General features: G+C 40.8%; 1 protein-coding gene across 1 annotated transcript; it reads left to right on the top strand.

Moving 5' to 3' along the window:
- Positions 1 to 1,131: 1,131 nt before the first annotated feature.
- Positions 1,132 to 14,803, top strand: rnf144b (ring finger protein 144B). Its single transcript, XM_056381804.1, has 8 exons — positions 1,132 to 1,463; positions 4,794 to 5,065; positions 6,433 to 6,537; positions 7,541 to 7,601; positions 8,928 to 9,141; positions 11,747 to 11,891; positions 12,104 to 12,193; positions 13,778 to 14,803. The coding sequence occupies exons 2-8, from the start codon at positions 4,889 to 4,891 to the stop codon at positions 13,943 to 13,945; spliced, it is 960 nt and encodes a 319-aa protein (XP_056237779.1). The 5' UTR covers positions 1,132 to 1,463; positions 4,794 to 4,888; the 3' UTR covers positions 13,946 to 14,803.
- The last annotated feature ends 775 nt before the right edge of the window (positions 14,804 to 15,578 follow it).

Below are 15,578 nucleotides of genomic sequence, written 5' to 3'. Positions count from 1 at the left end.
CCAGTAATTACTTTTGAAATAATGGACAAAAGAAGTTAAATTTAAACAGGTTGAATTTAAAACACTTAAAACACACTGAAATATAATACTGAAGGTTATACCCAGCACACCAAAGATATTATCCGAGCTAGCAGCACGACTATGGGGCGGCAATAGCAGTCCAGCACTGGTCCAGACTGAAATATCTCAGCAACTATTGGATGGATTCCCATGACATTTTGTCCAGATATTCATGCTGCCCAGAGGATGAATCGTAACGACTTTGATGATCCTCTGACTTTTCTTGTACCACCACGATTCACATGTATTCATTCCCCCCTCAGGATAAATAAGGAAGAAGAATAATGCAGCTTTGATACCATTACATTTTTTTTTTCTAGTGCCATCATCATTTCAAATTTTAAATTTGTCCAATACCAAGATTTATGCCCAAAAACCTGTAAGACTGGTAGGACATTCCCGTTACCTTCAGTTGTATTTAGTTAATGTTAGCATGCTAATGCTAAACTAAGAAAATTGTACCTGCTTAACCTTAGAATGTTAGCTTGCAAATGTAGCTTTTTACTTTAAACCGCTATTATAAAAAAACATAAACTTTCACAAGGTTGGTAAAACTCACAACAACAACTAAGAAAAGCTCAATTAGCAAGTTAGTTTTATCAGTGGTTCAAGCAGTACAGTCACCCCAGGGAGTAGTGGGTAGAGATATTTAACAACTAATCTTTACATAATCCCTTGTGTAGTCCAGCCACGGATGTGTTAGGTGTTAGGTGTGTTGGGTAGGTAAGTGTTAGGTGTTAAATTGAATGTCCAGCAACCACAAAATATCAACCTCACTTTTATAGCTTTGTTTCCCCAAATGCAAACCAACCAAAAGTATCAATTTGGCATAATAGAGTTACTAACTAATTATATCTAATTCTATATCAAGATTAATCATCCTATCACAAAGGATGTTAAGTAAGAATACTATACCAGAACTGAACGCAGAGGGCGCCAATCTACCACACGTGTGACATCCATTTTTCCGACTGCCCCTGAAAGCAGCACGAGTTCAGTGAAATAACCAGCAGGAGCAGTCAAGAGTGGAAATCTGTGGAGAGCAGCACAGCTTCCTGGATGGAAACAAAACAGAAGAGCAGAGCTGACACACACACACACACACACACACACACACACACACACACACACACACACACACACACACACACACACACACACATATATATACACACACACACACACACGGAGCAGACAGCAGCGAGCAGGACGTCTCAACATGTTTTTAGTTTCTCTTTAAGCCCGGTGTGGGTGTGAGAAACGCGAAGTCGGGCAGCAGTGACAGCAGAGGTTACTGTAACAGCAGACTGTATCAACACATGTGTCTGTGCCACAGTAATAGGAGCACTGCGGCTGTGGATCTGGACTTGGGCAGCTCCTACACCCAGTGGTCCACAAGAAAGGTAGGTCCCCCCCTCTCTCTGCTCTGCTCATATGGCTTTTGTCTGCAGCTCGTGGACCATCCTTTACCGAGGCCGTTTGCGATATAGTGTAATAAATGCGTCAGTATTTGAGTTTTGACCTATGGGAGTATGCAACCTTGAGAGGGATGCGTCAGGTTTCATGTGTGGTCTGGTTGAATGCACTGTAATACATTAGATATTACACTGTACCTTGTCATGCTAACATGAAGGTACTTCAGGTACCAAAAATATGCACTTAAAGCAAACTACTGTCCTTTTAGGAATTGGGGATAATACCTTTAAATCACATCTGTCCAATTCAGTATCCTCCACAGTTATTCTATTAAAACTGCTATACACTAAATGAAGGTTTGCATTTTCCAAACTATTTATTTTCTTCATACAAGTGCAGCTTTATCTGCTCTTGTTTTAGACTCACTCCCAAAAGCACACAGGTTATTGGGCCAGAAATGTACAGAGACACAGACCTGAGCGTGATTGCAGCTGTGTGAATGGTGCCATATAAATGCTGCTACACACTCCCTGAGCCCACTGCCCAGCTGCCTCCTCTCCAGCACAGTGGCAGTCTGTGTAGAGGCAGCAGCAGCTTTTCACCAGGCAGATCTGGTTTTCCATCTCTGCCTCTCTGGCCAACAATGATGCTTTGATCCCCCATCAAACCCATGGCAGGAATGCCATCTAAGTCTTGATTCGTGAGGACTGCTAATCACTGAATGGTCAGCTCCACACCTAAAAGGAACTGTTTGCACACAAGGGCGTTTTGATTAATGAATTGCTCTAACAGTGAAGATTCAAGTTTGAATGCAGGCTCTTATTCTCTGTTTGATTGCTTCTCAGTAGAAGGACTGCAGTCAGGATGGGCTTGTCAAGGCCAGCACTGATAGTGAGGTCTTTCCATTTAAGATTTTGTTTGTCAGCATTTTACTGACATTTGATATATTTAAATGTAGTGCCACGTGCAAACATTCAGTTAAGTATTAATTCTGATCATTATGTGTCATTAGAATAAAATAATCATAAATGATCAATTAAGCTGCTTAATATCTGTCATATCAAAGTTGGATGACACATTCAGCTCACTTCTATCAGTCTCATCTATTGAAAGATGGCTACCCAGGTAATCTCAAGTTCCTCCAAACTTTAAAGTTGTTCTGTAATGACAGGCTTCACCCTGCTATTAAACACATAGGAGTTTCCACACAGCAAAGCTAGCTGACAAGAAACCTGTTATTTTCCCCCTGTGAGACCGTGGAAGTGGTTGTGCAGGACAGGACAGGCTGACAGCATTGTGGGATGACGTGCTGCTGCCCGCTCGGCGCGCCTGTCTGAAAGCGGTGCAGGATACCCCATGACAGTGCAGAAATACCAACGTGCTCCATGAGCTCCACCATCACTGATCTGCATGTATGCCATCAGGGATCAATAGTACACAATAAAAGAGCACTCACTGAAAAATTTAGGACACTGGTGGTGGCGGTGGCTGTATCGACTGAACTGCTCCGAAGTTTCCTGCCAGCTTTAACAGCCTGCTGAAATAGAGAACATTGTGTGTGGGATAATATGTGATTTCAACAGCCGCTTAGGCTGCAGAGTGTGTTTTTAACGCCACTGTTTCCTGTGTGACCCTGTTCTGTGTCTAACCGCTGTTATCTACAGGATTAATCACAAATCCCAGATTATGGGGTTATTATTTCTCATGCTTTTTGGGATTGGGAAGCCAAATCAACCAAAGGGATGATTTTTTAGGTTTGGTGACTTTAGTTCCCTTAAACACCAGATTAGGCCTTTATTATCCACCCACCTCTGGTTCCGCTGTCCCAAAATATGTAACTAGTACAAATGTCTGATAACTAAAGGTGGAAGTAACAGATTTAATTTATGCTTGATGATGTAATTAAACTGTTTTTGTGTAATACACCATTTTAGTATTCTTTTAATCACTCTAGCAACATGGATGGCAATGTCAGTCTGTTGGTTGGTTGGTCCACCACTTTGATCCAGACTGATATATCTGAACTATTGGCACAAGATTGGCACAAGAGTTTGTGTCTATTTTCTTGTTCCCAAGAGGACGAATCCCAAAGACTGGTGATCTCCTGACCTTTGCCCTTGCACCAACATGAGGGTTGACATCATGATTTTTAGAAAAATTCTCAACAAACTGAATGGATTGCCATGAAATTTGTGCACAGTATGTTCCCCTCAGGGTGAATTGTAATAACTTTGGTGATCCTTTGACTTTCCATCTTGCCCTGTTAACGTCTACCAATGTAAGCATGCTAACACAATAAACTAGGATGGTAAACATTATATCTGCTTTACATCAAATACTCAAACTCATATCTGGTCAAAATTTATGTTTTTCCAGTACTTTGGTTTATGACCAAATACCTGCAAAACTACTCGTTTAATTACTCGCTAACATCACTCCCCTGTAGTGTTTAGTGTATGTGGCAAATGATAGCATGCTAACACACTAAGCTAAGACGGTGAACATGGTAAACATTAGCATTATTGTGAGCATGTTACCGACGTTTATCTCAAAGCACTGCTGTCTGCTGTCTCACAGGATGATTCTTAGTCCTGTTAAATGAGTAATTTCACATTAAAACACATATTTTACAAATTTTCCTTTCCTTTAGTTTTGTGTCATTTCTCTGCAAGAGCTGCACATTAGAAACTTTGAAATGTTCAGAAATGTAGCTTATAGCATGATATCATGGTTAATCTCTGTTTCCTGTCATTAATCAGTTAATTTTAGCCAAAAGGTTTTTAAGCTATTCATTTTATAGTTAATTTCCCTCTTTTCCATCCTTCTCCCCCTGTATTTTTGACATTACTAGCTGAACAATACTGTAGCTCCATCAGTCTGTATTTACCATGTTTCTAAAAGTGATCGACGATCAATTCTTCCTGTCAGAATGATCGAGGAGCTTGTCAATAACTGTAGACACAGTAAACACAAACCTTGGACTTTGGCCTTAAATATGGCTCCATTTATTTAGTAACAACAGATATGATGAGTAATCACTATTACTGCAGGAATTACACATAATTATGTTTTGCTTCATGCACCATGCAGCTTTAAACAATGACTTATTCGTCTCTCAGGCAATAAGACAAAGGAAATGTATTGCTTCAGGAACAAGTGAAGTCATCACTGTGGTTATACCAGTTACCAGAATGAATGACAGGTTCCAGAAACAAGGTGCGGTGCTGTCAGAAGTTATGTAAAGTGTAACAAAGGAGAAGCAAAGTGTTACACCTATGCGGAAGAAACAAACAGATATGTGCTGTTTCTGCTTTCAGGAATATGGAGGCTGTAGCTCCTCTCCGTCCCTAGCAGAAGGGCTAGGAGCAGCCTGATTCCTCCGTACTTCCCTGCCCGCCTGCCTCGCCCCTTCATGGCCAGCAGGAGTCCTTCCCTGAGCCAGGAAGCCAGGGACTCGGCACCCGGGACCCCTGAGGCCGGCGCTGACTCCCAGCCGGGGCCCGAGGTCTTTTGCAAGCTGTGCCTCAGTGAGCAGCCATCTGCAGCCACCAGGGAACTGCAAAGCTGCAACTGCAACTTCTGCACAGCAGTGAGTAGAGACGTGTCCAGTTCATTGAAGACATTTACAGTAGATAATACTAATATTTAAGTGTTTGCTTAAACTGTGAAGGACACACTAGCTGCAATGGAAATAAAACTTGTTAACCTTTGTTACAGTGGGAATCCTTCAGGCTATATTTAGAGAAAGAAGCCTTTATCCTCCGCTTATATTGCTCATGTTTTTAGTCACTCTCTGTGGGCGGTGAAGATTTCACAAAAGATCCAAGATCAGACTTTTTTTTTTTGGGTAATTTAGGCAAATCTCCAGCGTTTAAATTAGTTGGAATGGGATGCTCCTCTTTATTGCGGCACCACTTCCTGCTTCAGGATCTAAAAATAGATCCTTTTATTGCCAAATCTTGCACGTTGAAGTGAAATGAAGTCGTTTCAGCACAGGACTGACTTTCTCTTATATTTGTTTTCTTTGAATTGCTCTTGGAAATTGTTTCTGATTTATCCAAGCTGTTGAAATTTTTCTTTACCAACTTTTTGGAACTCTCAAATATCTCCTCGAAGTGTTTTCAACTATGAGAGAACCTTTTTAAGACTATGATTTGTATGATTATTTATTACAGAATTATAGAGGTCTGCTACTACACAGTAATATGTGCCGGTGTTATGCCCTGACACAGAAAGGTTGTCAGATAGTGGCAGGTGTTAAACTCTGTCCATGCTAGCTAAGTTGTCAGTGTTGCATGCACAAGGTCACACAGATAAAACACACACACATACACAGTGTCATAGGGGAAGAAGGAGGGAACTGGATACTGTAAAGCCTGCTTATCAGTTGGACTGCATTGTATAAACCTGAAATATCTCCCTCAGTCTAGTTCGTGACCACAGGCTATTGTTCGTGTGTTTTTAAAAAAAAAATCCAGTTCAGTTTTTGGATGAACAGCACATCATGTTTCATAAGAAAGCACATGATAAGCACAAGTTTGTATTTAGCAGACTTCTGCGATAGATTTATTTTTCACCTTCCACAGAAAAGTGACATTTAAATGTTCTTATTTTCTGTTCCTCTAAACTGTCTGCCCTTGCGCAACGTTTACATAGTTCCTCTTAGTCTTTCATATTTCTTGGCTGAGGTAACATATGACTTTTGACGTGTGATTGCTGAGGAGGAACTCGCGTTTATGTGTTAGTTTGGCCTGTTTAATCATTTTCTCTTTGTTTTCTTTGCATTTCACTACATCTGTCATTAGCAGATTCTCTGGTTCAGACTGGATGGTTAAAATAAAATGTATGATTATGATATATTGTTAGATATATTGCTTTTTGCAAGGGCATGACATTTGTGATCTATTACAGTACTACTGGTTCCATTCAGTATCTGTGTTGTTCCTCCCTCTCCAGTGTTTGCAGCAGTATGTTCAGCTGGCCATCATGGAGGGTGGGGGGGCACCCATCACCTGCCCAGATATGGCCTGCCAAAAGTCTGGCGTGCTACTGGACTCTGAGGTATGTCCTGTTTAAAACCGGTGATATGTAGGTCATGAGTGAAACCAAAACAAGCAAGGAGTCTTTAGACGCTGTAAAAGCTGTAAAAAACCTGTTTGAGGCAAACATTTTCGGGCTTCGTTCATTGGAAACCTACAGGAATATTTCTTAAGTTTCTTAGTTGCTGGCTCAACCAGTTTTTTTCCAGACCAGAGTTCTGCAAGCCAAATCATGAACTTGGATTTTCAGCCTTGTGTTTTTAAAATTGTGTGGGCTGAATGAGCAAAGATGAAGTTTTGTGAAAATCCTGTGTAGCCAGCCTTAACAACGTTTCTGAGGAATTTCTCTTTGTTTTTGAGAATGAAGAGTGACGTGGTAATGTGAGCAGTCAGACAGAAAGTGAAACTATGAGCTGTTGGACACCGTAGCTTCTACACAGTACCTGAACTGCTGATTCACAAACGAATGGAAATTCTGTATTAAGACTCTTACTGTTAGAAAAGCCTCAGTGCTCATTTGACTGTAGAAATTTCCTGTGTTGTGCAGTTGTGAAATTAAGCATGTGTTAGACCTACATAAAGCATTGCTTAGGGAAAATAACATACACTACAAGCAGTTTTAATACTTACTTTAATCTTAAAACATTGGAGTGAGAAACAAAGAATTTTGTCAGTCTTACTGGCCTTTAAAACTTGCAATGTTGCAGTCAACTCCTTTTTTTCTCTGACGTGACTTAGTAATGCAGCAATTTGCAGTTGCTAGGTGACCAGTTGATCCTAGATGATCTTTGAAGTATTGCAAGTACACAAAACAGTCCCCTTTTAATCTTGACTACCATGTTTTTGCATTTATCCATAAGGGTTTACAGATGCAGGAAACCTGCAATGAAGCTGTATGAAAATCCAAAAATGTTATTTTTAACCTCATGTGATCTCTGTGTCAGTGCGTACACACGAAATTAATTGTCAGAGCTCAAACTGAACAATCGATGACTAAAGCCTTTTTCTGTGCTCTGTGATTGCAGATAGCCAGCCTGGCTGCAGCTGATCAGGTGGAGCTGTATCAGCGTCTGAAGTTTGAGAGGGGTAGGTATTGGTGTATTAGCATGCTGATGACTGGTGACAGGGAGTGGGGCTATTTCAGGTCACACTTCAGCTGGGGGCATTAGACTAAGCAGTCCCACAGAGTACAGAGCTTCACATGCCTGAGATACTGTGGGACCTCCGGTATTATCCAGAAGGTCACTGAAACTGTGGCTGTAATACCTTCAGGAAATTCAATAACAAATGTTTGAAGAGACTAACTATTCTGCTAAATTTGAAGTACTTTTGATTGCAAATAAATTGTATGACTTGTGTGTAACTGATTGCACTTGTATTGTGGATATGTTTGTGAAGGCAAATTTCCTCATGGTCCTGTGTTGGAGGCATGGAGCACAAAAAAGTATCTGTTGAAATACGTTTCTGTTGACATTTACAAATTGCAAACTGAGGTTAGTTTGCCTTTAATATTGCTACAAGGCAAACTAACCTCAGTTTGTAAATTGTTCTATTGTAGTTGCACAGTAACAATATGCTGTAAAGCCAATAATAGTTATTGTTTACTCAGACCATAAATCATAAGACATAATATAATATAATATTGGAAGTATAAATACAGTACAAAATACAGGCTGTTTTGAAACAGTGTTTCCCTTCCCTTATGATTCACAATGAAAATATGAGCTGGTGAAGTGGATCTGAGTCAGCAAATTAAAACTCCAGGTTTTGCTTTGGTTGTGAAATGTCAGATGTGTATGATTTTTTGATGAATTTCTTGGGAGCATTTTACACTTGACACACTTCCTCCTGTGCTTACACTTCTTAGATAGCCAGCTGGAAGTGAGAACAATGTATTTGTGAGATTTAGGTATCATTTATGTTTTCAGTCATGTCAGCTAGGGATTGCAATGTCAGTTCTAGTGGTTGGTCTGTTCACCACTTTGGTCAAGACTGAAATATCTTATCATCAAATTTGATCACTTTTGATTTGATTAACTTGATTTTATTTTGTCCAGTATTCTGGTTGGTTAAAGGGGCTTGATTTTCTTGTCTACAGTCCAAAACCCAAAAATACTTAAAATGATATGAAATAGAAAAAAACCCAGCAAATCAGTCAGGCTTTTTAGTTTGAGAAGTGATTTTGACAAATTTTTGTTCAGTGTTTTTTCTGTTGATCGAATAATTGAGTAACTGACTAATTGTTTTAGAACTTATTCTTTTTGTTTCAAACTATCCAGGACCATGAAAAGCTATTTTTTTGTGAGATTGCTCTAAATCAGATTAGCTAATATAACCTGGCTATAGAGAGCTGTAATACTTCTGCTCCTACTTCTTAAATGTGCACTCACATCCCCTCTCTGCTTTTTGCAGGAGTGAAGTTGGACCCCAGTAAAGCCTGGTGCCCAGTGCTTGAGTGCCAGGCGGTGTGCAAAGTGCAGCCAAGCACCGAGGGCCAGCCCACCGCTGTGCCCTGCCTCACCTGTCACACCGTCTTCTGCTCTGGGTGCAGAGGGCCCTGGCAGGACAGCCATACCTGCCCCGAACGCCAGCCCATGATGTCACCCTCTCCCTCTCATGAAAGCAGGTCAGTCAGCTCGCTGTTTAGTCAGCCGCCCACTGCCTCCAGCCACACAGTCTGAGTTGCACTTTGAAAAGATACTGTGCTGAAAGCAGGATGAGAGTTCAGACTGAGGGTGTCTACAAAGAAACACTTGTTAGTGCAGTAAACAGACTGGTAATTCACTCATGATGGCATTAATTGGTTTTTATTAACAATTTAAATTCTAAAAGCTGATATATATTTATCCTTTTATTACCTTTTCAATTCCATTTTTTTTTATTTTATGAGGAAACTGCCATCCTTCCATGTTATCTATTGTGGCAGGATATTTACATTGAATGGATCATATAAGGGATGTGTAGTTCCCCGTCTCCCAGTGAAGGCTGGGAGCTGAATAAAAACTTTATTTCAGGATTTATAGCCTAGTATTCCTCAGCAGTGCCCTCTGTGTAGTCCCTGTTGTAAAGTTACATTACTGCTCTTCTGCCAGACGGACTGATGTCATCGGAGAGTCACTGAGTTGTATTGGAATCCATTGTCTCTGTGCCAAAGGGATGTGAAGGATGTGCAATGAACCAATTAGTCCACTGTACAGACAGAGCCCATGCACTGTAGTGAAGCCGTGGTCTCTGCAGTGTGGAGGATGGAGCAGACGTGGGTAGAGAGGTTTAGGTTAGAACATGATATAAACTTTAGTCATTAGACATAATGTTATTGTACCAGGCCCGCAGCCAGGATTTTACAATTACCTATGCTTAAGAGTCCAAAGTCCCCTAGTGCAACTCCCCTGAGAGGTTTTTGACTAGCCATAAAAAATGTATTATTTTAAAGGATTTTTACATTTTACTTATTAATTCAGTTCATTTAGGAGCTTTACTTTCTCTAGCCTTCCAGCCTGATAATCACACAGAACTGCCATTTCTTTGTCATTTCAGTTTGGCATTGTGTTCTTGCTCACCATTTTCTGTCTGAGAGTGGTTGTTATTTCCTAATTGGTCTGTGGCAAATCACATTTCCGTTCCACCCTCATTATTTTCAGCTGACACAGTAGCTACTGTAGCAGTTTCCAGGAGCAGTTCACATTTTTTCACATAAATATGTTGGTTTTTATTTCTGTGTATTGACTTGGAACAATCTGTATAGGTTAGTTGGTCTCATTCATGCTTCTCTTCATTTTCAAGCTACTTTCTGGCTTTGCCGTGGGAGTATGTTGCTATTCCTATTTCTGCTTTTAAAACTTTGATTGGCCTGGTTGCTTTTCTATCCAGGGAAACAGCCTTCAGTGAGCACCACACCAGATCCGTCTTAATCCCAAATGCATTTGGAGATGTGGGCAGCGATATAGAGATCTCCTAAGAGTCACACTCAGACGAACTAAACTCAAATTTAAAGCTGCTCTAATGTGAAAGATATCATGTGTAGTAACAGCCAGAGAATCATCGCCTGACTCTGCAGTTCCCTTCGGCTCTAACATTCAATTGTAACATTTTAGCAACTTTCAGCTCATCGTTTTCGTTTTGTGATCATCAGGCAGCAGTTTTCAGCGGGAAAGCAGGCACGTAACGTTAGCAACTAGCAGAGATGCTATCTATAGAGCGAGATAGTTCCCTCATGAGTTGGAGACCAAAACAAAGCTAAAAGTAGAGTGAGTACTGGGTTTACATTAATTAGGTGGTCAGAGATGATATGAAGATGTTGACCTGACCAGCCTTAGAAGGTGATAATATGTCAGAGTCGTGTTCACAGCTTGTTTCCTGATGCCAGGTGCCCAACACAATTGATTAATGTGGGTTTAATGATGTTTCGTCCGGAATTTAAGCAACATCACACTTGAGGTCGTGCTGTTGTACTGAATATTAGCATGAGTGTGATTCGCTCGTAGGTACAACATTTCTACTGGCGCCATACTAGATAACAGTAGCTAACAAGCAACAACGGATTATGATTGTTTGTTGTTTGTTTATTTCAAGATTTATTTGGTTACGGCGACACAAACAGTTCCGCAACTGTACTGGTACTAGACTGTTGCTAAGCAACATGCAAACATTTTCCTGACCTGCACACTAGCTTGTTGCTTTGTCTACACGTTACCTCAGGAGTGCGCTGAAGCATCCAGGCTTCTTCCCTTCATCCTCTTCTGACGACCAGACATCATTTAATTCAAATGTTATTTCTGGAAATATTTTCATCTTTGCAAAGTTTGTTACAATCTAAGAAAGCTAACCACCGTTAATGTAACACTGATTAAAGGTTGTACTCTATATCAGGACTCATGTAAGGACCCTCGTCCAATCAAATTACTTGGTTGGAACTAACTGTTGTATAATTCTTTGTAATTGTAGAATGGAAACTCCTCAGGTTGTTGAAACCCTCAGTCATGACTTCAAGGTTGTCAGTAGTAACTCTGGCTCTGAATTGTACTTAGAGAATACTTCCTTCATACCTTTGCCTCCCAAAATAATTAACCCAGCTCAAAGTGAGCGCTGACCCTTCACTCGGCTGCTAAATAAAGACTTCACACTCTGCCTGGAGCCTCCTGAGGCCTTCATGGCTTCATACTCCGACAACGTGACCCCCCAGTAACTGCATACCTGATATCTCCTGTGTCTTTCTCTCCATCCATCCATAGGGCCCGCTCCGACAGCCACTCTGACATGCCCATCAAACAGTGTCCTATGTGTGGTATCTACATAGAGAGGAACCAGGGCTGTGCACAGATGCTGTGTAAGAGCTGCAAACACACCTTCTGCTGGTACTGCCTGCAGAATCTGGATGTGAGTCTTGCTGCTACCCACCCCACAGATGTGATGCATGGTTTTGGATCCCAGTTGAAACATTATTATACTCCCTTGCCACCTGTTTAGACTCAAACTATGCTCATGAGTTCAAAACATCTCACCCTATGTTTCACTATCTCCAGCTTGTGCCTGAAGATGCTCTGTGATTGTTGATTTCCACTCTCTGCATGTGTGTTTTGTCGATGCAGGGTGATATATTCCTGCGGCATTACGATAAGGGACCGTGCAGAAACAAGCTGGGACACTCCAGGGCCTCTGTGATGTGGAACAGAACACAGGTGAGGCCGCTCAGCAGACAGCACAGCAGACATACAGTTTTGATTTCAGGGTTTGTGGTGACGCGGTCATTGTCTGCATGGATTAGCCTGCAGCACCACCCATCCATGAGTGGTAGGTTGTTCCGTGCATGGGTTTGATTTTAGTAAAACTGTTCCATCACACCACCAGTATTGGACGCCAGCCCAGCTGCACTGTTTGGCTGTCAATTCAGTTAGTCACTGCTGAAGTACTTGCTGGTGAGGACAATAGAAGAACTGAACTGACGCAGGACAGTAAAACCTCCATTATGGATGTTTTACTTTTAAATAAAAGCTTCAAACAGACTGTATTTAAACCCTCATTCACTATCTGACTTGGGAAACAGTCATTAGCTCTGTTCTGTTTATCAGCTGCTGCATGAATTGGTGAATTTCCTTTTAAAGACCTATAAAGTCTGTTTTAGCTCGTTGTTAGTGGTTTTTTTTTTTTTTTTTTTCCACCAGTGTGCCCAAATAATCCTTTATCAGACATTAAGCTGAACTAATCCCCACACTAATCTCAAGTCTCTGCTCTGTAATGACGTCACCCATTCAACAAAATAACTACAATTGGCCGCCAAACCTACTTTCTTTCTACTTTTCCCGGTTCTGGTGCGTTATCACATGATTGGTATCACGTTTGCTTATTGTGTCTCGGTGTGCCTGCGTTGCTCTGTGCTTGGCGAGTCAAAGTACAACAGCACAGTTGTTCCTTGGAAAACAGCTCATGGGAGACTTGGTCACACCCTTGCCTAACAGGTCCTTTAATTTTTACAAGCTGCTTGTTACAAATTCCTTCTGAGCTGCCTCCACACACTACTGTACATTCACAGTGTACTGTATACTGCATTTGTGTCTAGATTTAGATCTGAAATTATGTGCTGTATGATCATGCTGACTGCTGGTATACACTATGTGGCCAAAAGTATATGGACACCTGAACCATGGCTTTTGTTTTGCTCCTATAACAGCCCAAAGTCAGTGGTCAGCCAGTGAGGTCGGCTGTATTTGGGGCAGTAAGTCTTGGCTCTCGTTCCGGTTCGTCCCACAGGTGTTGGATTGGGTCGGTTGCACAAGTCAAGTTCTTTCACACAAAATTTGGGAAACTCTGTTCTTTGTGCAACATGGTGAAACAGGAAAGAGCCTTTCCCCGAATTGTTGCCACAAAGTAGGAAGCGCACTCAAAATATCATTGTATAATTTAGCTTCAAGATTGCAGAGTTATATACTGTACGTTGTAGAATCTTACCTAATGTAGAGAGCAGTGTAGAGGCTGCTGAGGTCCCTCTTCTCAGCAATGGATTTATTTGTCTACAGTAATGACACTAATATATCACAGTGTATAGTAGTGTAATGACTTATTGGTGTTAAAAGTGGAAGAGAGTGAAGCAAAGCAATAAAGCTGCAGGCTGTAAAACCAAAACAGGAAATAGAAAGGTGCTAAGAAGGCTCGGTGGAGCTGGGGGAAACTGTGGTGATAATTCTCTGTGGGTTTGCCCCTGTCAGCGACTTCTGTCAAATTACAGTCATTTGATCCATTGTTAATATGTTATTGTTCTCCATCAGGTGGTGGGAATCCTGGTGGGAGTCAGCATCATCGTGCTGGTGACATCTCCGCTCCTCCTGCTGGCCTCGCCCTGCATCCTGTGCTGTGTCTGTAAGCCCTGCAGAGGCAAGAAGAAGAAGAAGAAAAGGAAGAGGGACCTCAGCCAGCCAGACTCCTCCACATCATAGCACCTCCCCCTCTCATTGGGCCAATCCAGGATACACCGACAAAGCCCAAGGAAACCAACAAGCGCATGTGCAAGTGGTGGAAAAGAATAAACTTATCGAACAATGGAGCACTTTTCCCCCCGACGCGACAGACTGGACGCCTCGTCAGGAGAAGGGTGGAAGTGTAAACACGAAGAGAATGAATGTAACTCGCTCACGTAGTTGTTGGCAGATGCACAACAGGTTTGTAAGGAGAAGGCGGTGGGGGTTTTCCCGGAGACGTCTCTCTCTCTCTCTCTATCTCTCTCTCTCTCTCTCTCTCACACACACACACACGCACACACACATGCAGTTAAAAGTGCAACGCCACCCTCATGTGCCAAATGTCATGATGCCAAACTACAGGTGTTAGGTGCTCAAGTGCCTCACTCTACAGTGCCTGGTGCTTGGTCGTCTTTGCTTTGCCTTTCATTCTATCTTTATATTATGCAAAAATTTTAGCATTATGAAAATGGACAACCGTCAGGATCCCACAGGGTTGTAAATCCCTCAAACAAAAAGCAAAACATTCTTTCATAATGGTAGAAGGCAAACAGCATCATGTGTGCACTGTATATTCTATACTGATATGAAATATGATAGGGCTTCAGTGGTGCACAGAGAACTTTTCTTCTGCGAATGTTTGTTGTTTCCACCTGGCGTATGTTCCAGACCAAAGGCTCTAAAGGATAATGTGTACTTTTCTACAGTGTGTTAATATGTATTTATGGTTTATGTGTGTATGGTATCCTCTTATCATTTCTACATTTCTGTTGATGTTTCTGCATCAGATATTTTATAAAAGCGCCATTGTAATTGAAATAAACACACTGTATTGAACTTTGTGGTGTCATGTTTGCCAGTTACATTTATCGTTTCATGCCTCATTTCTTCACTTTAGTCTTTGCATAAAGGCCACAAGCACACTGGAAGTTGACAGAGCAGGAATGAAAATATGTTGTTTTCCCTGCGGATAATGTTGAGGTGCTGCTGTGCATAAAGATTCAACTCCCAACTATAAGGAAATGAAAGCAGCATGAATGGGTACAAATGTTAGTAAGAGCAAAAATGTAAAAAAAAAAGAAAAAAAGTAACTGAATACTTGGAGAATGGTTTAATGGTTTAAGGAAGTGAAGTATATCTATTATCACATAATACTCATTCTGAAAGCCATGAGCTGGGTTAAGCTTATTCTTTCTTTCTTTAACATGGACTCATGCACAACAAACAACAACACATTCTTAATATAAGTCAGTATACAGCCATATATTAACATTATAGTATTATAATATTGTACATGTATTTTGATCAAATATCTATTTTTTCACATATAGTTAATTTGTTTATAACTTGTGACTAGTGTGACCATATGACTATACATTATTAATTACAGATCGGTATATAAATTACAAACAACATGAATTACAACCATGTACCTCATTTATAATTTTAAGTTTGTTTTGCAAAATATTTTAAAATATAATTAAATTAGTCTGATATGTTTTATGTTACACAAAAGTAGAGAGAAAGAGAGAGAGAGAGAGAAGCTGGAGTATTTAAATCAAATGTAAAGTACTGAAAAGAAATGAACTGCCATTATCACCAACTTCATTAC

The sequence above is a fragment of the Seriola aureovittata genome, chromosome 7 (assembly GCF_021018895.1).
Source record: "Seriola aureovittata isolate HTS-2021-v1 ecotype China chromosome 7, ASM2101889v1, whole genome shotgun sequence".
NCBI classification, from domain to species: domain Eukaryota; kingdom Metazoa; phylum Chordata; class Actinopteri; order Carangiformes; family Carangidae; genus Seriola; species Seriola aureovittata.
Note: the sequence above shows the minus strand (reverse complement) of the source record. Positions and strands in the feature narration are given on the sequence as shown.